Source organism: Tupaia chinensis, unplaced genomic scaffold, assembly GCF_000334495.1.
Source record: "Tupaia chinensis unplaced genomic scaffold, TupChi_1.0 Scaffold000127_2, whole genome shotgun sequence".
NCBI lineage: Eukaryota > Metazoa > Chordata > Mammalia > Scandentia > Tupaiidae > Tupaia > Tupaia belangeri.
This window is the reverse complement of record NW_006159596.1, coordinates 2,871,078-2,893,626: the sequence shown is the minus strand read 5'-3', so window position 1 is coordinate 2,893,626 and position 22,549 is coordinate 2,871,078. Positions and strand designations below refer to the sequence as shown.

The window sequence follows — 22,549 nt, the reverse complement described above, 5'->3', positions numbered from 1 at the left end:
TGTGGTTGCCATGTGAGATCCATTCCCTAAACATTGTACATAGACACTTTACTGTGGGGCCAGACTTGGGGGTAGTTTTTAGTAGAAATTTTCAATGAAAAATGTTGCTGTGATATGTCGATGTAGCAGAATGATCAGGGCCATTTAAGGTGAGACCTCAAATAACTAACCACCACATTTCCATCAGGCTATCACAAATGGGGTTCACTGATAAGACTATGCCAAAAATAATTACTACTGATTTGGCTTCTTACCATTGAACTGTTTTTCTTATTCTTAGGACTGATTAGCTTTAAAATAATTAAATCAGGAAGACAAATATTGAAGCTTTCTAGGCACACAGTCTTGAATGTATGAAACATCCTTCATTTCCTGAAAAAGCTCAGACTAGTGTAGAGAAATTGAACATGTAAACTAATTCTTACAGTTCATTGTGCCAGATATTTTAATAATACAATTAGTGAATGACTTTTGAATGAATGACGGAAAATAAGCATATGGCGGCCAAAAAACCTAACCGAGTGCTATATTCTAACTCTCTTACTGTTTCTTTCCTATAAAGCCAAAATGAAACAACTGAAGTAAGTAACGCTTCCTCCCTTTGTCTTCTGCTTTCCTCAGTGAACATTACGTGGTGGAGGTCAAGCTTCCAACTAGACTGTTTGAGTTGCTACCTTTACAGATTAAAGAAGGACAATTGCTTCATGTGTACCCCATACTTTTTAATGTTGGAATCAATGAACAGCAAACTCTTGCTGAGAGGTAAGCTTCAGGTATAGCATTCAGTTTTTTGTTTTTTCCTCTTGGGATAAACTGACAGATCCCATAGTTTCTGCATATAGAACTGAAATAGAACTGCGAGTAACATTTTCCTTTTTATCAATATGAACTTACTTGATATAGAAGGTAAAATATTCCTATGTGAGGCATCCTGGCCCAAATAAAATTAAGAATGGCAAAACCATTGAGAAAAATATTAATGTCAATACCCCAACATTCATATAGGTTAAATTTCTGTGTGTTTCCAAGTACCTATGTAAATATAAAATTTTTGAATCTTTATGTGCATTCATAGAGCAACATTGCAAACTCAGCTAATTGTATCAAAATGTTATGATCTAAACTTGGTCTATTTTTTTTTCTTTTAATTATAATAGTTTTTACTGGATAATATTAACACATCTCTTTGTTTGCTTGTTTTTGTTGTTGTTGTTGTTTTTAAGAGAGATTTTTGCTATAGGGCACGTGTGCTTGCTAAGAGACAGAGAAGCAGAAAGCAAGAAATCACCTATCATAGGGGGGATGGCCATGCCACAGTTCCTTCTCTTCCATTCTCCTCTGGAGATTTTGGGCATGCATGAACACATGCCCAGCATGAGTATTAAGGCACCAGATCTAGGGCTCGAACTGCAGTCGACTACATCAGAGTCCAGCAACATAACCATTACGCCATTTGGTGGTCCCAACACATTCCTTTTTTAATTACTTATTTAGTTAAACAAAAAAAGATCCCATGTGATCCTATGAATCCCTATAAAAAACACACACACATTTTTTTCTTGTAGCAAACAGAAAATTTAATTTCTGATTCTTACATGGTTCACATTTAGAGATAACAAAAAAAGTACGTAAAACTTAAAGTTCATAGACATACTTTAAAAAGATTTTAAAGAAAGGAGTTATCATCTTGCTGTAAAGCCTGGCTGGAGAATTTTCCCCACAGGCCAAATTTTTGAGCGTTTGGGATTTAAAATGCTTTGTTATATATAATTCATTCTTCAAATATCTTCTTTTCCCATAGGTAATAGTTTTAAAATAGGCATATCCCTTGCCATGACTTGTTAAGTATATTTTAGGTCTTTACTAATGAATCTTACCAAACTAAAAATATTACCACGGTTAGTACAGATAGCTTCTATGCTCCTTAAAGACCATTACCTTTGTTATTTATATATATTTTAATTTGCCAGAGGGCCTGTGTACTTGCCAGAAGGAGACAGAGAGTGGGAGAAAAGAAAGCACTTCCCATAGGGAATGGTGACGCCACAATCTCTACTTCTCCATCTAAATACTGGAGGTTAGGGCTTTAGTATATGAATTTTGGAGGCTACAAATATTCAGCTCATGACTCTAATATCACCTCAGCAGGGATGCCACTTAAAAAAATACCAGCTGATTATGCAATACCAGCTGATGATGCTCCAGAGCAAAAGTTAGGAGAGTGTATTTCAGAGTCTAGGGAAATGCATCCTGAGAACTGTCCCTGGGTCTGTGTACCTGACCTCCAAGTGTAACTCAGTAAACATACTGAACACTGACTCTGTGCCAGATCCTGCTCTGTGGGATGCAGGGGGAACAGGAGGCCTTAAGATGCACAAGACATAATCCTATACTGAAAGAATATACCATCCAGTAAGGAGGACAGAACTGTAAATATCACAATACAGTTTGACTCAAGCGACAATCAAAGATGAGAAGGGCCAGGAATGGCGTAGGAAAGAAAGTGATTGACCTACGGGAGATGAATCCAAAGGGGAGGTCTCATAGAGGAGATGAGTCTTTCACCAGGCTTTGAAAGATGTAAAGAAATAGATCAAGCCAACAAGGAAGATAAGTGTTCTAGTCAGAGGGAAAATAACATGTGAACAGTCCCAATGGCATTACAGTCCTGATGATGAGAGAGAAGAGTGGAACTACATTCCCATAGGACATCTGGAAGACTTTGTAGAGAAGTTGTTAAATTAAGGAGGCTGGATTATGTCCTCACAGGGAGAGAAGAAACATTGAAGTTCAGGGAGCACAAATGAAATGCGCATTTGATTAAATTTTCCAACATTTCATTTATTATATTACAGTGCAATAATTGTCCACAGTCAATGATAAATAAGTGTTTGTTGAATGAATGAACGATCTGATCATGATGTAAGTGGTAGATTGGAAGAGGAGACTGGAGACACGGTATTGGGCATTTGGAAAGTTCTAGTAGAGTTCAGACTGGATATAAATAGCTAATTTGTAATGACAGTGGTAAAGAAAAAAGAATAAAGTGGTACTAAAGATAAGAAAAGGTTGGGGGGGGCAGCAGTTGGCATAACAGCTATGTTGCTGGACTCCCATGAAGTCGACCGCAGTGTGAGTCCTGGACCTGGTGCCTTAAACTCATGCCAGACGCGTGTGCGTGTGTGCCCAAGATCCCAAGAGGAGAATGGAGGAGAAGGGGTTGAAGTGTTGCAATCCCCCCTGGGGGGTGATTTTGTCTTTCTGGCAAGCGCACATGCCCTAGTGAAAACCTCTCAAAAAAAACCTCTCAAAAAAAAGAAGACAGACAAAAAGAAAAGGTCAGTGAATAGTTGGGTTGGTAAAAGAGAGGGCATTCAAAATGGTGCCTAGATTTTGAATCTAAGTTAATGATATAATATTGGAGTTAGATTTATACATAACCAAAATGTAGACATTGTTTCCGTTTGGGGCTATGTTGCACGGTGGGGGGAGGGGTAGAAAAATATATGCTGAAATTTTCAGTTGACATCTAGAAATACAAATTTGGCCACAGACAGATATTATAAGTCATTTATATAGCATCCTTTGATAGGGAGTCAAGTGGACTTTAAGTCTGAACCTGGGAATTTCTCAGAGAACAGAAGATCAGTGACACATAGGTAGAAAGGTTTGTCGTGAAGTAGAGGCAGAGCGGCCCTGTTACAGAGTCACCAGCCTTCATGGTGTAGACACACAATGAACTACTCTCTAGGAGCTGTATGCAAAGTCTCATGCAATCCAAGGTCCAGTCCTGGTGTTCTGGAACCCTTCCCTTCCCCACCCCTGTCATGGGTGAAAAGGAAATATTAGATGTATATAAAAAGAGAAAAAGGAGGTGTTTTGCTTTTTGGATTTTATATACCAGCAGAGATGCAGCCCTGCAGAGGAGGTGTAGGGTAGATTGTAGAATATGACAGTAACAATAATGCATGCACACAGGGGCTGGTGTTTTACATATATCGATAGTATTTTATTTAAGTTCACGTTTGATGAACATGTGTATTTTTCGGTATGTTAGAAGTGATTGATGGAATCAGGATTAGAGAAAGACTATGTTTGAAATCACAATTATGCAATGTAACTTAAAACTGAGAGAAATGGAGCCAGCAGGTGGCATGGTGGTTAAGGCTCTGGTCTCCCACATGGCCATTCATGGTTTGTGTTCTAAACCCAATGGTTAATCATGCTGGGTGCATGTGCATGCATGCCCAAAATCCCAGGAGAAGAATGAAAGAGAAGGGACTGTGGCATGGTCATCTCTTCTGGAGGGTGCTTTTTCATTTTCCCTCCCACTGTCTCTGTCTCTCTCTCTGGCAAGCACAAGCAACCCATGGCAAAAGCCTCAAAAAAGAGAGAGAGAGGGGAAGAGAGAGAGAGAGAGAGAGAGAAATGCCTTCTTTATGTAATGTAATGAGGACAAGGTAAGTAGAAAATTGTCATATTTTGTCATTTTTTTTCTTTTTGGAAATTGTTGTGGGAACACTTACATTCAATTTAGCAGACACTGGTAGAGATATAAACTGCCAGTCACCATGGATGATCAAAGATGAAGATTTGGTATGTGTTTCTAGTAGCTTATGATTTAATGACTCAGTGTAATCAAGGAATAATCTACAGCAACTCTAAACTTTTTATCCTTCCTTAAGAAGTTATTCCTTAAAGAAAAGGTAAACTGTGTTACTTTCTGGTGCACTTTAATAAACCCATACTGTTCTCTTTTTTTCTATTTTTTAGGTTTGGAGATGTCTCTTTGCAAGAAAGTATTAATCAAGAAAATTTTGAACTTCTTAAAGAATATTACACGATATTTATGGAAAAGATGCCCCCTGAGTGTAAGTACAAGAGTTAGAGAAAACAATAATAAGAATTTTTTTATTATAAATATTTAGGCATGGTCAGACATAGAGGCCAATGGACTCAAAAAGGGAAGGGTAGAGATGTGAGAATTTTGAGATTATCTGAACCAAAAAGACTGACTGCCAAGGAGGTATGGCCAACATCCGCTTCATTACTTTGATTGTGCTATTCGGTGTGGCCTGCTGCTCATACCAGGATGTGAATGTCAATACTATTGGGAAATGCCAGATTTTAAATATGGAACTTTTTTTATTTATAAACTCAATTGATCCCAATAAAAATCCTGAATAACGCTTGACCATATGAAAGACTTTCATAAAGATTTAAGTCTCTCTACATAAGAGACATCATATAAATGAGGGTACTTTAAAAAATTGTGGAAAAATGGAACTAAAGTTTGAGTTTAGTTTGTTGCTAAAAAAGTTTGGAAATCCATGCAGAGCTTTTTCATGATACACATTGGCCATGAACTTGAAGACTCCTTGTATCACACAACTACAAGGAGAAAATCAGTTAGAATACAGCATTCAAGTCTGTAGAAATCTGTTTTACACTTTAGAACTTTTTTTTTTTTGGGGGGGGCATTGTTCAGTTCTGGAATTCTTTTTCCCACGATGTTAAGCACAGAACATTTGAAAAGTTCAAATTCAGAGAATCAGGAATGTATTTGGAGTTCATCAATAAATAGTATAAATATGTTGAGGTATTCACAATGATAAGAAACTAACCTTTAATAAAGTAGAAAATATCATAGTATTTTAAACCAAAAACAGTCATCAAAGATAATCTATCATCTAACCATGGACGATTTGGTTACTGATATATATTCTGATACTTAGTTTGAAATACCTTAGGTGGCAGGGTGTTGAGGTCTTTCTATAACCCAATGAATGCTCTATTAAAATACTACAGGGTTGGGGCCATAGAGTGCTAGATTCCCACAAGATCAGCCATAGTTTGAATCCCGAACCTGGTGGCTTGAAGCTCATGCTGGTGTGTGTGTGCGTGTGCCCCAAATCCTGAGATGAGAAGGGATTGTGGCATCACCATCCTGTCTGGAGGGTGATTTCTCACTTTCTGTCTCTGTCTCTGTCTCTCCGGCCAACATATGCACCTTATAGCAAAAAGAAAGAAAGAAAGAAAAAAGACTCTTAAAGAAAACTAGAGGGCATATATATGCAAATTTGACATCTCTGTGTTATATATAGTATTTCATCTACTATAGCAATAAGATTTGCACACGAAATACAGAAAAAAAGTCTTGTAATGATAGTAAGTAGAATATTATTGTCATATTTCGTCGCTTATTTTCTTTTTGGAAATTTTTGTGGGAAGGCTCACATTCAATTTAGCAGATGCTGGTAGAGATGTAAAACTCTGGGCCAGTTACCATGGATAATGAAAGATGAAGCTTTGGCCTATGTATCTAGTAGCTTACAATGTAATGACTCAGTGTAATCAAGGAATAATCTACATCAACTCTGTATCTTTTTTTCAGAATAATAGTTGTTATTTTGGAATGTTGATTCTTTTTCTGAATAATTTAGTTTTGGTGTTTTTGCTGTTGTTGTCCCCAAAGTATTATTTTTCTACGTGATTATTTCTGACATTCATTGTGTGGTTATGCATTATCACAGATTTTATTTCTGTACTAGAAAATGCACTAGGCATTCTTTTCCTTTACAAAAAATAGGGAAATAGGATAAGAACCTAATATTTTATAGATACTTCATTTTTGAGGAATTATGTGAGCAATTTTGATGTAGTCCACATAGAAAATAAGAAGACATACATATAGGAAAAGAATACCCATAATATTAAAGAATGCAGGACTACTGGGACTAGCAGGTGGCGTAGTGGCTAAGGTGCTGGACACTCCCACATGGCCAACCAGGGTTCGAGTCCTGAATCTGGTGGCTTTCTTTCTCACTTCCTCTCTCTCTCACTCTCACCCTCTGTCTCTCTCTGGTCAAATTAAAAAATCAACAAATGAATAAATAAATAAAAATATAAAAAGGATGCAGGACTACAAAACCCACCAAAAAATTATTTGAAATTGAGGCAAATAAAAAGCTAATCAAGAATAATATCATTCAGAGAAAGGTGGGCAAAAATATCCAATATGTGGATAAATAAAGAAGAAAGATTAAAAGAGAAGCTACTGGATTTGGTGGTTACGCATCGCTGATAACATGATGAAATGTTATTAATAAAAACCATGGAATAAACCACATTATCAGAATTTAAAGGGAGATAGTGTACTGCACAGGTAGATGGATTGATCAGCATCCTCTTAGGAAGCCTAATTGTCTGAATAAATGAAAAAATAAACTGATGGCAATGAAAGAGAGAGAGAGTGTTTTCATTCTTTGCTTCTCTTTAGTTTCATTCTCCAAGGTGGTAGGGCACTTGGGAGTTCAGAGAAAGATGGAAATTTCAGGGTGGCAGCTAGACTAAGGACCTACTCTTTATCCTCTTGAGAGGTTCTAGAGAAAGTAACAAAGATAAAGCCCCTGCAACTAGCCAGAAAGCCCACAAAGGTCCTCAAGTGAAAACAGAGGACTGAGCCTCTCATGTGATACAGAGTTAATGTTACTTGACTGAGAAAACAGTAGTGTTCTGGCATCTAGAGAAAGAAAACCTGCCTTGCTTCCCAGATTTTTTTAACACTCAGATTCCCACAAAAGGTCACAGATAACTCTCTAAGATTGATGCTCTGTGTATAAAAGGTGTTGAAAGGTTTGGAGAAGTTTAGGGTTGGTCTTCAGACCCTGTTAATCTATTACTGCTTCTCAAGTCCTCCAGAGATGCCTTCAGAGGGAAAAAAAATCTTAAAAAAGTTTTATTCTCATCCTCTTGACTAACTTTAAAAATCAGATCAATCATAGTTTTCCATGAGATAGTCTCCTGTTCTTTTAAAATAATTGTTAAATGCAATTCTTAAATATAATTTGTAAAAGTTCTAAATGCATGTCAAGGATTGTGATATTTAGTTTTACTGAGCTACTGTTTAATTGAAAGTATGCAATTTTATTTGGATTAAGCATTTTGTGTACTGTGAACTTGAATTTTCAATTAGCATTTTCTATTTTTATCTTAACTCTTATTTAACAAAATATCAGGATATTGGAAAAGTCATCATGTGTTTTTCTATGCAAAAATGTGTCATGACTTTTCTAATGACCCACTAAATCCCATCAGCCCCGTAGCCTAGTGGTTAAGGAAGCTGGATCCTTTGGGGCTGGCAGATATTGTAGCAGTAACATTGCTAGACTCCTGCATGGCCAACCATGGTTTGAGTCCTGGAACTGGTGGCTTGAAAATCATGTGGGCACATGGGCATGTGCACCCAAGATCCCAGGAGGAGAATGGAAGAGAAGAGATCATAACATAGCCATCCCCTCTGGGAGGTGATTTCTCACTATTCCTTTCACTGTCTCTGTCTCTCTTTCTGTGGCAAGCACATGTGCCCTAAGGCAAAAATCTCTTTTAAAAAAAGAAACATTAAAAAAAAATGGCAGCTGGATCCCACATGGCTGATAGTGGCTCAAATTCCAGTCTGGTGAATTGCAAAATACACCAGGCATGTGTGTGCCTGTGTCCCAAATCCCAGCAGGATGGAGACATGGAGGAGAAGGGATTGGGCATGACTGTATTTCATTGAGAGGTACTTCCCCCTTCTCCTTCTCTGTCCTTTTGTTTCTCTTTGGTAAGTACACATACTCTGGCCATTAAAAAAAAAAAAAAATCAATGGAGAAAAGCTGGTTTAAATCAGATAAAATTTGGAAATATTAAATACTGAAACTCAAATAATTTGAAATTCATAGAAAGTAACAGAACTCCACTAGGGGATGTGAAACTACAAATGAGAGGATTTCCCAGAGGCAGGTGAAGAATGGATGAACCATAAATACATGTGAGTGGATTATCTAAAACCAGATGTTGCTACACCAAAAAATGGATTAACTCACTCCTAAAATTTAGTCCTTCATCTTTTTAGAATGTCCCCACTGCAGCCATTGATGGCAAGGTTTTCACACACAGAATAGAGCTTCCTAGTACATCAGGGTCATTCTTCCAGAACAAGCACTTGATAATGCTTTCCTCGATGAAATTATTAGATCTTGTTTCCAAAAAGAATGAAAAGGACAGAACTGCCAGGGACCACTCAGAATTGTTCTCCATGTAAAATAAACTTACAGACGGATACACCAGAGGATCACTGAGAACTAGAAAACTCACTACTACAACATTGGTAACACTCGTGCTCTGGAAGAGATCATCTTGGCCATCGTCTTTAGCAAATCACACTGTTGGACTTCCCAGACCGCCGGTGCCATAGTGTGTGGAGGGACATTCACCACCACATCCTAACATGTCACTACACAGGGGTAAATCACTGAGCAGACGGTAAATCCATTCCTACTGAGCAGTCAGTGTATCAGAGAAGTTGTACCACATTCTCTCTGCTTAACAATGAAAATTACGATTACTTACGTGGCTATCTCTTTCACTTAGTGATTAGGACCGCTACCACAGGCCACAGAACGTGTGTGCGATGGAATCAGTACTGACCCCATCAGACACGCGTGCCACATAGAGGGACAATGCTCCATAATCAAAAAAGGGTGCGTCTGGGAGCCAGCAGGTAGCATGGTGATTAAGACGTTGGACTCCAACATGGCCAACTACAGTTCAAGCTCAGGACCTGGCAGCTTGCTTTTTCACTCCTCCCACCCCCATCACTCTCATGTGAGCATACATGTCCTACAGCAAATTGAAATCATAATAATAAATAAAATTAAATGAATAATTTGTTTTTTAAAAAAGAGGAGGTGGGGGCCAGCGGTTAGCGTAATGGCTATGTCGCTGGACTCCCATGTAGTCAACCGTGGTTCGAGTCCCAGACCCGGTGTCTTAAATTCACGCCGATGTGTGGCATGCATGCCCAAGATCCTGAGAGGAGAATGGAGGAGAAGGGATTGTGGCGTAGCCATCCCCCATGGGGGGTGATTTCTCACTTTGTCTGTCTCTGTCTCTCTGGAAAGCATAAGCGCCCTATAGCAAAAACCTTTCCAAAAAAATCAAAAAATAAGAAGGAGGAGGCAATGCATCTGAATACCCATTCACTTAGGGTTTATTTATCTAAAACTAGAAGCCACATATGTTGATACCACAAGGCTCACTGCTGTCACAGTTCCAATGTGCTTTCACTTTCTTGGAACACGTTCTGGCCGGTATTTCTTGTCCGTACTTTACAGAGCCCTCTGCCCTTAGAAACTACCACCTTTCCTGAGCTTGGTTCTCTAGATCTTAGCAGGCTCTGGAAGTGACCCAAGTTTATAAAGTGAGGAAATGAGGTAAGACATATACACCGAAGGACAGAAACAAACACATGCACTAACACACACACACCACCACCACCACCACCACCCGACCAAAGATCTTCTAACAATCTGTGTGTTCCTGATTAGCAAAGAGACTATTTGATGTGGGTTAAATATTTCCCAGGTTCCAATATACATTTTTCAGTTATTAACTATTTCCCCATCCATGGAAATAATAGATTTACTCTGAAAAATTCACACCTACAGAGAGACTCTTTATGAATATTAAGGAGCCTCTCAGCATTACAGAACTGTGGCATCAGATGCTACTGTCTTATTCTGTCCACAGGATCAGCTGCGGGTAACAAAAAAGCATGGTTAGATTCTGCCCCCTGGTCACCTTACTCTCTTTTCTAACTGTTTCTTTCTCTCTACTAACTTTTTTCAGTCTGTTGACTTTAGTGATGGGGTCAGACTGTATAGGAAGGGATTAACCTGTCAACAGGATCCTGTAGAGAAGGGCACCTGAGTTAGGATGTGCCAGACGATGCTATAATGTAGTAAAATAGAAAATAATACACAATTCTCAGCGGCTGCATTCCTCAGGCCTTGGAAACACAAGAATTTTAGGAGTTTACAAATTAAAATGGGGTTGTTAAAGCAACCCTGAGCTTAGTGATCACTAACGCAGGCGCTGAAGGGCGTAGGTCAGAGGTAATGTCCTCAGAGGATAAAAGCGAAGGCTATCCACCTAGATCTTGGTTCTTGGAGTGACTATCCAACTGAAGCTGGACCACAGAAGAGAAGTTGCCCAGTGGGAACTGGAACACTGGAAAGACACAGCCACTCCCAGAGACCTGTGAGTTCAGGGGAGAAATGTGCTACCTTTTTTCTTCCTTCTGTCTTATAATTTTCCCCTTGTTCCTCATTATCTAAACTTAGTTGTAAATCAGAGGGTGGCAGGTAGTCCAGGAAATGAGGTTTCTGTAAAGAGCAGAATGAGAAAGGTATAGCGAGAGATACAAAAGCAAATCAGCAAGCAGTTGACCAGCACGCTCAACTTTGCTGCTCAGCCTCTCTCCTTATCCTTTAGCCCTATCAGAGTAATCTCAGAAACTGCAGTTCTGGATCAGAGGTCTGCATCTTTTTTTTTTTTTTAATAGAGTGGGTGTGCTCACCAGAGAGACAGAGAGAAAAAGCAAGGAATCACCCTCCAGGGGGTATGGTCAAGCTGCAATCTCTTCTCCTCCATTTTTCTCTTGGGATCTTGGGCATGCACACACATATGCACCTGGTGTGAACTTTAAGTCACCAGGTTGGGGAGTCAAACCGCAGTTGCCTACATGGGAGGTTAGCGATGTAACCAATGCGCCATCAGCTGGTCCCTGCATTTTGTGTTTTAACATGCACTCCAGTTGCTTCTGCTGAACAATAAGCCTTGAGAACCATGAAGTTAAAGGTATAAGTGTTATAGAGATAGTTTTCAAATCATAAATTTATGTTTTTGTGTTTCATTTGTATTCTACATGTGAATGTTAAAAAAGGATAAAATTGCCCAGAATATTAAAACTGTTTATCTTCTATTTATTAGTTGTGTTAGAAACTTCATAGTGGAGGACCTAAGTTAAATGCATGGGGGTGGGAGTATGGGGAAGGGGTTTGCAAAAAGTCCATGGAAATGCATGTTATGAGAAACTGTACATGGATTTTAAAATTTATCTTGCACCAAAATAAACATGTACATCAATTGCATTTTTCCACATACTTGTTGAAATGTATCTAGCTATAATATCCTTTTTATATATGATATAAAGCAAGTCAGCTGTAATAATCATTTTATTCAGTGTAAGATTATCCCGATGCATTATGTCAAGCTAAATTAATCTGTTTTAAATTTCCTAAGCACACCAAATAATGCAAATATTACAATTCTTTTTGTTTATTTTACAAACTAAGATATAAGATGATACAGGGATTTTCTTATACTAAAATATGAATTCCCTTTCAATAGAAACTATGAATTAAGGCATTACATAATTAATCACTAATAATTTTTTTTATAGACCTCTCAGCTTTGATATTATGTGGACATCCAAATATATAAATAAAAAATTCAATTAGACATACAAATATTTTGCTTATTTTATTTCAAACATATGTATATTTGGAAACATTCAGATGGCTGAAGAATTTTTCACATTTTATCCACATGCTTGGCATTGCTAGATCTACAAAATGACTAAAAGGGATTGGCAATACAGGGGAAAACTGTTACACTGCAGGACTTTAATGTGGAGAATGTCCCAAAAGGAGCAGATGAAAGTGGAATTAGAAGATTACTAGCTGTCTCCACTCACTCTTCAGTCTTGGCTTTAAGCACCTTACAATTTCTATTGAAACTACTCAACTTTGCTACAGTAGTGCAATGTAGACTGTAGACAATATATAAACCAATTGTTCTAGTTCATTATTGTCTTTTTTTTCCTTTTTTTTTTTTTTTTTTTTTTTGTCTTTTTTTTCCTTTTTTTTTGAGAGGTGTTTGCTATAGAGCATATGCATTCTCCAGAAAGACAGAGAGACAGAAAGTGAGAAATCACCCCTCTGGGGAGGATGGCCATACCACAATCTCTTCTCCTCCACTCTCCTCTCGGGATCTTGGGCATGCATACACACGCCCAGCATGAGTTTAAGCCACCAGATTCAGGACTCGAACCATGGTCGACTACCTGGGAGTCCAGAGACATAGCCATTACACCAACTGGTGATCCCATTTAGTCCATTATTGTATTATTAAAGAGAAATACCTGAGGCTGGATGACTTAATAAGAATAAAGATTTATTTCGTGCATGATTCTGATGGTTAAAATGTACAAAGGCAAGTGACTGGCCCCCCACCAGCCTCTGCTCCATCACAGCATGGTAGCAGAAGTAGAAAGTCAGGTATGCCTAGAGGGAGAGTCTCCTGCAGGCCGCCATTTATAGCAATTCACCGTAGCAGGAATTAACCCGTTACTGAGATTAAGAATTCCCTCTCTCCAGCAAGACTGCATCTTACTCGATCCATGAGGGCCATGCCCTGTGGTCCAAACACTGCCCACAAGGCCCTACCTCCTAAAGGTCCTACCACCTCTCAACACTGTTACATTGGGGATCAAGCTTCAATCACGTGAAACTTTGGGAGGCAAAACATATCCAACCCATAGCACCAATGGACATGGCCGAGTTCTAATAAAACTCTCTTTGGGACCAGCAGTTGGCATAATGGATATGTCACTGGATTCCCATGTAATTGACTGCAGTTCGAGTCCCGGACCTGGTGGCTTAAACTCCCGCTGAGCACGTGTGCATGAGTGCCCAAGATCCCGAGAGGAGAATGGAGGAGAAGGGATTGCAATGTGGCCAACCCCCCTGGGGGGGGTGATTTCTCACTTTCTGTCTCTGTCTCTCTCTGTATTTTTGGTGAGGGCATGTGTGCCCTATAGTAAAAACCTCTTTATAAACAAACAAACAAACAAACAAACAGAAAAAAAAAAAACTCACTTTATAAAATCAAAGAAGTAGCCAGGTAGTCTGCAGACTAACCTGGGTAAATATATTTATACATACTATATATTATGTGTAATGTGTGTTACATATATATATATATGTATATATTTCAACACCATGGATTATCTATACATATGTGTATACACGACATATATATTTATATATAAATGTTTTAAATAGTACTTTTTTGCATAATAGTACCACAAAAAAATTACATGAAACTCCCATTAGCATTTTCCTAAACAGTCGTACCTCAGGACATAGTTTAAAAAATACTGATCTAGTCCAACCCTATAACTTGCTATGAGAGACAGGATCCTGTGACCTGAATTTAAAGTTGTGGATCTTCAAATTTATGAATGTTTCCAGCACCATGCTCGTATTTTCTGTTTGGAATTTTTTTTTACATATTTGTAATTACAATTTATTTTTAACTTTTTGTAGAGGAAACTCTAATGCACTTACCTCTTGAAGTTTCTCATGTTCTCAATGTTGGCAAAAACTAAGTTTGATTTTTTTTTCTCTTGCTATCTCATGAAGCACTCATGTCTTTTTGAAAGAAAAAATGACATCAAACAATATTGAATTTTACTTTTCTCTGTGCATTCTAGCTGCAGACACGGACTTTTGCCATCTACTAAATTGTAGGCTGGATCAAAGCATGAAATACAAACAGCACTGCAAGCAACACACACACACAAATGGCCCTGCCTGGCCAACTAAGTGTGAATTTCTGCGACCTCTGTGATATTTGTGGTCCTTACAAAACTGATCACTCCAATTTTTTTCAGTTAGCCCTATCCTGCTGCAATATAAATGGGTCCAAACTTAGATTTCCAGCCTTTCAGTCATGCTTACATTTTTCTTCATTCTTTCCTTTTTCCCGGGGCTCCATTCTCCTTAGAACATTTAAGACTTACATTCCAAATTCTACCACTCAGAAGACTGGCTGCCCTCCAAAATATGAGTCTAGTAAGTCAGCACGTAATGGCATAAAATCAAAAGATAGGAATTCAGTTGAAAGCTCACTTAGGTGAATCACTGGATGTTTTGAATGCCTGCATTTCATTGTCAGCCAAATGAGAATAATTAATATGTATGTATATACCTTGTACTTCAAAGTACATGTTACCATTATCTCACCAGGGAAAGGAAGTTAATATTTCTACTGTCAAATTCTGTGACAAGAAGATGTCACACTTATGAACATTAGAGAGAGAGATAAAATAATGATTGTGGTGCATTTAGAGTTTCTCAAGAGAGTTATATTTCTCCTACATTCAGACAACTCAGTGTATCGATTCAGCTACACGTGACCATGAGGTTCTTTTCTGCAGCTTAAACCAAACTGCATCTCTTCTCTACTCAATATCCCCTTTGCTTCTTTGTTTTGTCATAATCCTTCACATCTATATTAACTTTTCTGAATTTTCTCCATGTAATCACAGAAAAATCTTTCAAAAAGCCCTATATATTTTTTTTTTCTCAGAATACCTCTATAGGCATGTAATCACAGAAAAATCTTTCAAAAAGCCATATATGTATATACTTTTTTTTTCTCAGAATACCTCTATAGATGAGCTCCTGAAATCATTATTAGCTGAGGGCCAAACAGTGGCTCAGTGGCAAAATATGACACTCTGCAGTCTCACGTGGTAGGGTTCCCAGTGCAAGTCTGGAGACCTCCCAGAGTATGTCAGGCAAACGCATGCCCATGATCCAGGGCTGGTTGAAGGCTGAGGGTGGATTGAGGCATTGGGACCATGTTGGGGGTTCTTGTTCTTTCCCTTCTCATAGAAGAAATAAACTTTAGAAAACAATTTGGTGAATGTTAAGAGAGTGGAAACTTAACCTGATTATGGTATTGAAAATGGAAAATTATCTGTGGAAATAATGTGTATGTTAATATCTTTAACTGGACTAATGCACAGTATATTCATGCTGGGAAAATTAATTTTACAAGCTGTAATGATATACAGTGATTGAACATATAAAATAAATAAATAAATAAAAAGAAAGGGCCTTTGGGAAGTGATTAGGCAATGAGATGGGCCTCCCATGATTGAATTCTGGTAGGCTTATAAGGACAGGGAATGAGACAGAAACGTCTCTGCTCTAAGCAGTTCCTGCTCTCCACCATGTTATCTGCCAGCTAAAAGCCTCACCAGATGCTTCCCCTGGACCTTTGATCTCCAAACTATGAGCTGAATAAGCCTCTACTTTTATAAATTACTCAGACTCAGGTAATTCTGTTATTAGAAGCAGAATGGTTAGCATAATTACTTTGCATATACTTTAACAATTACTTATAGTTTTTTTTTGTTTGTTTGGTTTGTTTTTTTGTTAGGGGTGATACAATCTTTTTTTTTTTTTGGAGAGGTTTTTGCTATAGGGTGCATCCGCTCGCCGGACAGTCAGAGAGAGACAGAGAGATAGAAAGCGAGAAATCACCCCCTGGGGGGATGGTCACGCCGCAATCCCTTCTCCTCCATTCTCCTCTCAGGATCTTGGGCACACATGCACATGTGCCCGGCGTGAGTTCAAGCCACCGGGTCTGGGACTCGAACTGCGGTCGACTACGTGGGAGTCCAGCGACATAGTCATTATGCTAACTGCTGGTCCCAGGTGATACAATCTTGAAAATTATTTAAGAGGAAATGTAGAAAGGGTGTAAGTCAGAAAATATTAAGCTCTGACCAGATTTGATACTTGATTTCTTACACTGCCTTCATCATAAATGACAAATTGGAAATACAGTTTAAATACAGCTGGTTTCATTGGAGCTTTGTTCTTTTACATTTTTCAAGATTTCACAGCATGTAAGAGAGCATAATTTCCAATTTTAAGATATCTCAGTGTTGGGACCAGAAGATGGTATAATAGTTACACCACTGGACTCCCATGTAGTTAACTGCAGATCAAGTCCTGGATCCGGCAGCCTAACACTCAGGCAAGGAGCATGTGTGTGTGTGTGTGTGTGTGTGTGTGTGTGTGTGTGTGTCCCCAAAGTCCTGAAAGGAGAATGGAGGAAAAGGAATTATGGTATAGTCATTCCCCTGAGGGGTTATTTCTTGCTTTCTGTTTCTCTGGCAAGCACATGTGCCCTATAGCAAAAATCTCTCTTAAAAATAAATAAATAAAAGGTAGCTCAGTGGCTTTTATCTGTTTGTATTTGTCTGCATACTAAGAAAGTGACCTGTAATTGTTTTATAATTAAGTATAGAAGATACATGACATTACAGAATCTAGTACTAACAGAGTGGACTGTGAAAGCACTGTTCTTACGTTAACATTTTCACACTGAGAAATACATATCTAAATTGTCTTTATTATAGATCTAGTGATTTATTGTCAGGTAACAAACTATCCCAACTTTTTCAATATAAAATCAGAATCATTTTATTTTTACTCAAATATTCTGTGAGTTGGTTACTTAGACAAGGGAAGTGGGGATGGTTTGTCTCGGCTTTATGGTATCTATGACTTTTCATGGTTGAGAACTGAAGTTTGAGAAGCTTCCGTACTCACGCTCTGACTCCTGGGTTTGCTTAACCCGAAGGCTAGGTTCAGCTGTGACTTGGGGGAGACTTAAACAGGATATGATATGAGCTTATTCCTCCGTAGCAGTTGGTTCTTAGAGGAAGTGTCTCAAAAGGGGGGAGGGGGGATACAGGTAGTAAAAATCCAAAAGAATAATGGGACAAGAGCTGTATATTTATGATCTGACCTCAGAAGGCACAGGGCATCACTTCTGCTATTCTCTTAGTCAAGACAGTCACAAGTCCACGCAGAGTCAAATCACAAGTGCGCCCCTAGCTAGAGGTGTCGAAGAAAGCAGGACTGTTTAAAAACCATCGCTGAAGATATGATTGATTTTCTGCTCTCCAGAGATTCTCTGAACTGCCTTTTCTCTAAATCAATATTCTGCATCTGCAATATGGCCAGTCAGTGTTGAAAGTGCATATATAACCATTTATTTACCTTAAAGCACTTTTGGCTGCAAGTGACCAAAATGCTATCCTTTCAAACTGACTTAAGCAGTATAGAAAATTTATTAACCTAACTGAAAACTCCAGCAGGAAGATAGGCTTTGAGAGAGGGTTAGTTTCATGCCTCAGCAGTATAAAGTGATCTTCCCAACCCCTACTTCATTAATCTGCTGTTCTTAGTGTGTTTAATTTATTTTGCATCTAGTCCCCTGTGACTAAAAGATGACTGTCATGAGCTACCCTATGCTTACCCAGAGGGATAAAGAGTGTTTTCCTGGGCTACCCAGTGGCATGGTGGTTAAAGCAGCTGGATCCCACATGGCCGACTAGTCCTGGACCTAGCAAGTTGAAAAACATGCCAGGCATGTGAATTATAGTCACATTGTTGTATATTAGATCTCCAGGATTTGCTCAAGTTGCATTAAAATAAATTTCTATTTCTACATTGCTTCCAAAAACATTTGAAGGCCATTTCTAGGGAATCCAAAAGATTCCCAGGAACCTCTCAGATATGATTAAGCTCCTGTTTACTAAGATGAAGCCCAGATTCTCCAGCATAGAGCAGGCCTCTGACAAATTCTGCCCCTGGGACGGTCTACTCTAGGGACATAGTGAACTGCACTCATCCCATTTCTGCAGTTCTGCCTCAAGTGACTATGACTTTGCTGATAGTTTTTCCTCAACTTCAGATGCTTTCAGTAACCACAAAGCATGACCTCTGTTAGACACATCTCAGGGACAATTGTGTAATAATATTATTGTCTTTTCAAGCCACCAGATCCGTGACTCGAACTGCATGGTCGGCCATGTGGGATCCAGCCACTTTAACCACCACACCACTGGCTGGCTGCATACCCTTCCACACAAACCTATTCTTAAAACATTGCCTCCTCCTTTTACTGGGCCCCACAAGTCTTCACTGACTTATGTCATGGCCCATAGTACAACTTCTTGCATTTAATAATGGTTTAAATATCTATCCCACTCTACTACAATGGAGAATTTGAAGTCAGGTCTTTGCATCATGAGACTTTAAGCTGCTTTGATTTTTCCATGCATCTATCTACTCTATTCTCAATTACACTTATAATAACTTTATTATTTAAAAACAGTACATGCTCATTTTAAATTAAATAAATTTAGATCATTGAAAAATAATGCTAACTCTTACAACATACAAATGACCACTGCTGATACCTAAAACAATATCTCACTCTACCTACAGACACATACAATGAGATCAACATATGCACACACTCCCCAACACACACACCCCTCATGAATAAATCCATTCTGTAATCTGACCTATTGTCCTTTCAACAATGTCGAGGACACTGTCTATGTCAATGATATACCTATACATAATTTTTAATGACTGTTCATAACTCTCACTTATGGATTACTGTGGGTTTGTTTTGGTGGCCATTTATCAACATTAAAAGCAGTAATGGTGACAAAAACACCCTTGTATTCTTTACTTTCTTTGATTAGCTGCAGAGTCCTGGGCTGGTTTTATAACTCTCCTTAAGGCATTCCACATGTAGTCTCCTTTCCTTTATCCTCAAGCTATATCCTTTTAAAATTTCTATATATCAGGAGTAGGAGAGTGGGGTATTTAGTCAGATCTCTTATGAGAATCACCTTGAGTTACATAGTAAGTCCAACTTCGAACAGTTTTCCCTTTTAGGATATTTTATACAACAATTTTGTCTCACTCTTCCCTGTCACAGAAAGATAGCTGAATTGTGCCTGACCTTCCTCTATTCTGTGGTCATGAAATCCAAAATGATATATGATTATTTTCAATGGACATTACCAGTTTACCAACCACTGCTGGTGTTTGATAGAGATTGCTCACACACTTCACTGGGATACTTCCTCTATTCTGTGCAGCTGAAGTCAGGAACTGCTCAGATATGTCATTTTGCTATAATAAAACATCTGGTACAAATTTGGAAAGGATAAGCCCCAGTGCTATTAAACTTTCACGTGTCAGTTTTTGTGATGTGAGTCAGGAACATGTCATCTATTTCTTCAGTGTAACTCAGTAACCTAAGTATCGTTCGCAGTCTCCTCTGTCAAGGCTCCAGTCAAGGCTCCCAGAATTTTTCATCCTTCAGTTTGTTGAGTCAACATTACAGTGCAGTTTCTTACAGCACATGAGAGCGATAGAGAAGAGGAACATGAAAAAGCACCCTTCCAAGGGGCATGGCCACACTACATCCTCTTCTCCTCCATTCTCCTCTGAGGATTTTGAGCAGACACACACACATACCCACCATGCTTTTCAAGCTGCTGGGTCTGAAACTCAAACCATGCAGTCAGCCATGTGGGGTCCAGCCCACCTTAACTACCACACCACTGGCTGGCCCTGTATTTTCATACCGTACAGTACTAACACAACCAGTCTCCTAAAAAGCCTTTTGCTTCTATGACTATATTTTCATTTCAAATTCCATCTTACCATGTCTCAGGGACAACTGTGTCACAATATACGCTGTCTTAGGTTTTACTGTGAAGTGAATGTCATTTATTGCCCAAGCTCTAGTTATCAGTAGGTACAAATCTGAACAATCAGTGTCATCTCCTGCTCCCTCCCCAGTTACCTCATGTCATTAACTATTCCTCATGGGGCCCCATTTTCTTTTTCTCCTCCTAATTTTTCTTTCTCGTTATTCATGGTAGAGCATGTGTGTATCCATGTAAGAGTGAGAGAGAGAGAGGGGAACACCCTTCCTAGGATCTGGTCACACCACAGTCCCCTCTCTCCAGCCCTCCAGTCTGCGTGGAAGACTGTGGATCCTGGGCACATGTGTATGTGCCCAGCATATTTCAGGCTGGGAAATCAAACTGCAGTCTCCATGCTGAATGCACTTTCTTTCTTTTGTTCTTTTTTTTTGGGGGGGGAACAAATGTTATTTTTACATTTTTTAAATTAATTTTTAAATTTCCATTCAATATTATATAGCTTTACAGTGTGCAGCTATGCTTTTTCAAGCATGAATATGGTAGGAAACGATATAGAGATGCCTCAGAAATCTTTTTAAAGAAGGTACACTTGCCAGAGAGAGAGAGAAAGTACCCCTCGATGAGGCATGGTCACACACCTCAGTCTTTTATCCTCCATTTCTCCTTCCTGTCAGGAATTTGGACATGTGCATGTGCCTAGTGTGTCTTTCAAGTCACCGGGAACACGACTCCAACTGTGGTCAGCCATGTGGGATCCAGCTCCCTTAACTGCTGCACTGTGGGTCTACCCCATGGATCCAGCTTCTCTTGAGCAGCCTTACTACTGTGCTATGAAGCCACCCATTGTTACACTTTCCAGGTCATCTTTGTGCTCCTTTATAGCAGTGGTTCTCAACTAGAACAGATAGTTCCATCAAGGGATGTCAGCACTGTCTGGTGACATTTCACATTGTCTCAATGGGAAGGATACTTCTGGAATCTAAATGGCAGAGGTCAAGAATGCTGCTGATCATCCTATAATGCAGAGTATATCCGCTCTTGCCCCACCTCAACCCTGGAAAATGTTACCTTATTCAAAACGTCAATATGCCAAGATCGAGGAACTTTTCTGTATAGAAACTGTTTTCATGTTTTCCTATGTAAACTTTTACATTTCTCCTACCTCTGAGGTGTTCAGTTTAATAGAGTCTCTTAATTTGGACTAGCTACTCAGCAGCAAAAATTGGCAGGTTGTATCTCATGACAGGTATGTCTTACGTTTTGGTTAAAGTGGAGGTAGCAGCCATCATCTTCATCAAAAATGTTTCTCCTGTTGGTAAAATAATATCATATGACCAGCTAACATCTCAGCAGTTACACAGAATAGGGAATGAGGGAAGCAGAAGGATACTTCCATGTAAAGAATAAAACTTGAAAGAGTATGATTATCCTCAGATACTCTCTGCTTTAAATAAATACTGTTATGAAAGTTGTATTTACAAACATATTGAAGGCCAGTGGATGGTATGGTGGTTAGGGTAGCTGGATCCCATATGGCCACTCCAAAGTTCAAGTCCTGGACCCGATGGCTTGAAAATCACACCAAGTGCATATGCTTGAGTACCTAAAATCCCAAATGGAGGAGAAAGGACTGTGTGTGGCATGGCTATCCTCCCTGGGGTGAGGAAGGGGGAAGGATGATTTCTCACTTTCCCTCTCTGTCTGTCTTTATCCAGGGAACACATGTACCTCATACAAAAAAAGAAAAAATTGAAAAAAAAAATCTCCATGGACAGCTTAATACTAATACTGTTTCATTTTTTCTCCTTTTTTTGTCTTTAGACATTTCACATTTTCAAGAACAAAATGATTTAAAAGGTTTACTAGAAAATCTCCATCAAAATATCCAAGCCAAAAAAAGAAAGAATGTAGAAATCATGTGGCAAGCTGCGACGGTAAGCACTCTTGCGTCAGATCTTAGTCCCTCACATAACATGACCAGAAGCATCATCTACAATGCAGGCTCAACCCCAGCATGCGGGGTTACCAGATGTCTTCCTTCATTTTCCAAGGGACTGGGCATTTTAACTCTTGACAATACTTCTATCCATAGAATAGGACAAAAGATGGAGGGAGATGCACTCAACAAGAAAGGGTCTTTCTCATTGTCTGTTCTTATCCACCCTGGAGTGCTGTGCACTCTGAGGTTAAAACAAAGTATCTGTGATTTCCTCCGTATTGCAAGGTGCAGTGTCAGTTATTTGTATCAATCAGGATTCTGAACTGTTGCTCCAGAGACATATGGCTTCAACAGAATGGTGCTATCAGATCTCTGGCTCACA

At 38.9% G+C, this 22,549-nt stretch overlaps 1 protein-coding gene across 8 annotated transcripts in view; it reads left to right on the top strand.

Moving 5' to 3' along the window:
* The window catches only part of INPP4B (inositol polyphosphate-4-phosphatase type II B), a 957,317-nt gene that overhangs the window by 872,194 nt on the left and 62,574 nt on the right, over positions 1-22,549 (top strand). For all 8 annotated transcript variants that reach the window (XM_027770345.1, XM_027770344.1, XM_006144646.2 and 5 more), the window contains 3 exons: positions 622-762; positions 4,774-4,871; positions 22,050-22,162. In XM_027770345.1, coding sequence (XP_027626146.1) covers positions 622-762; positions 4,774-4,871; positions 22,050-22,162 — 352 coding nt within the window. The remainder of the gene's footprint in view (positions 1-621; positions 763-4,773; positions 4,872-22,049; positions 22,163-22,549) is intronic.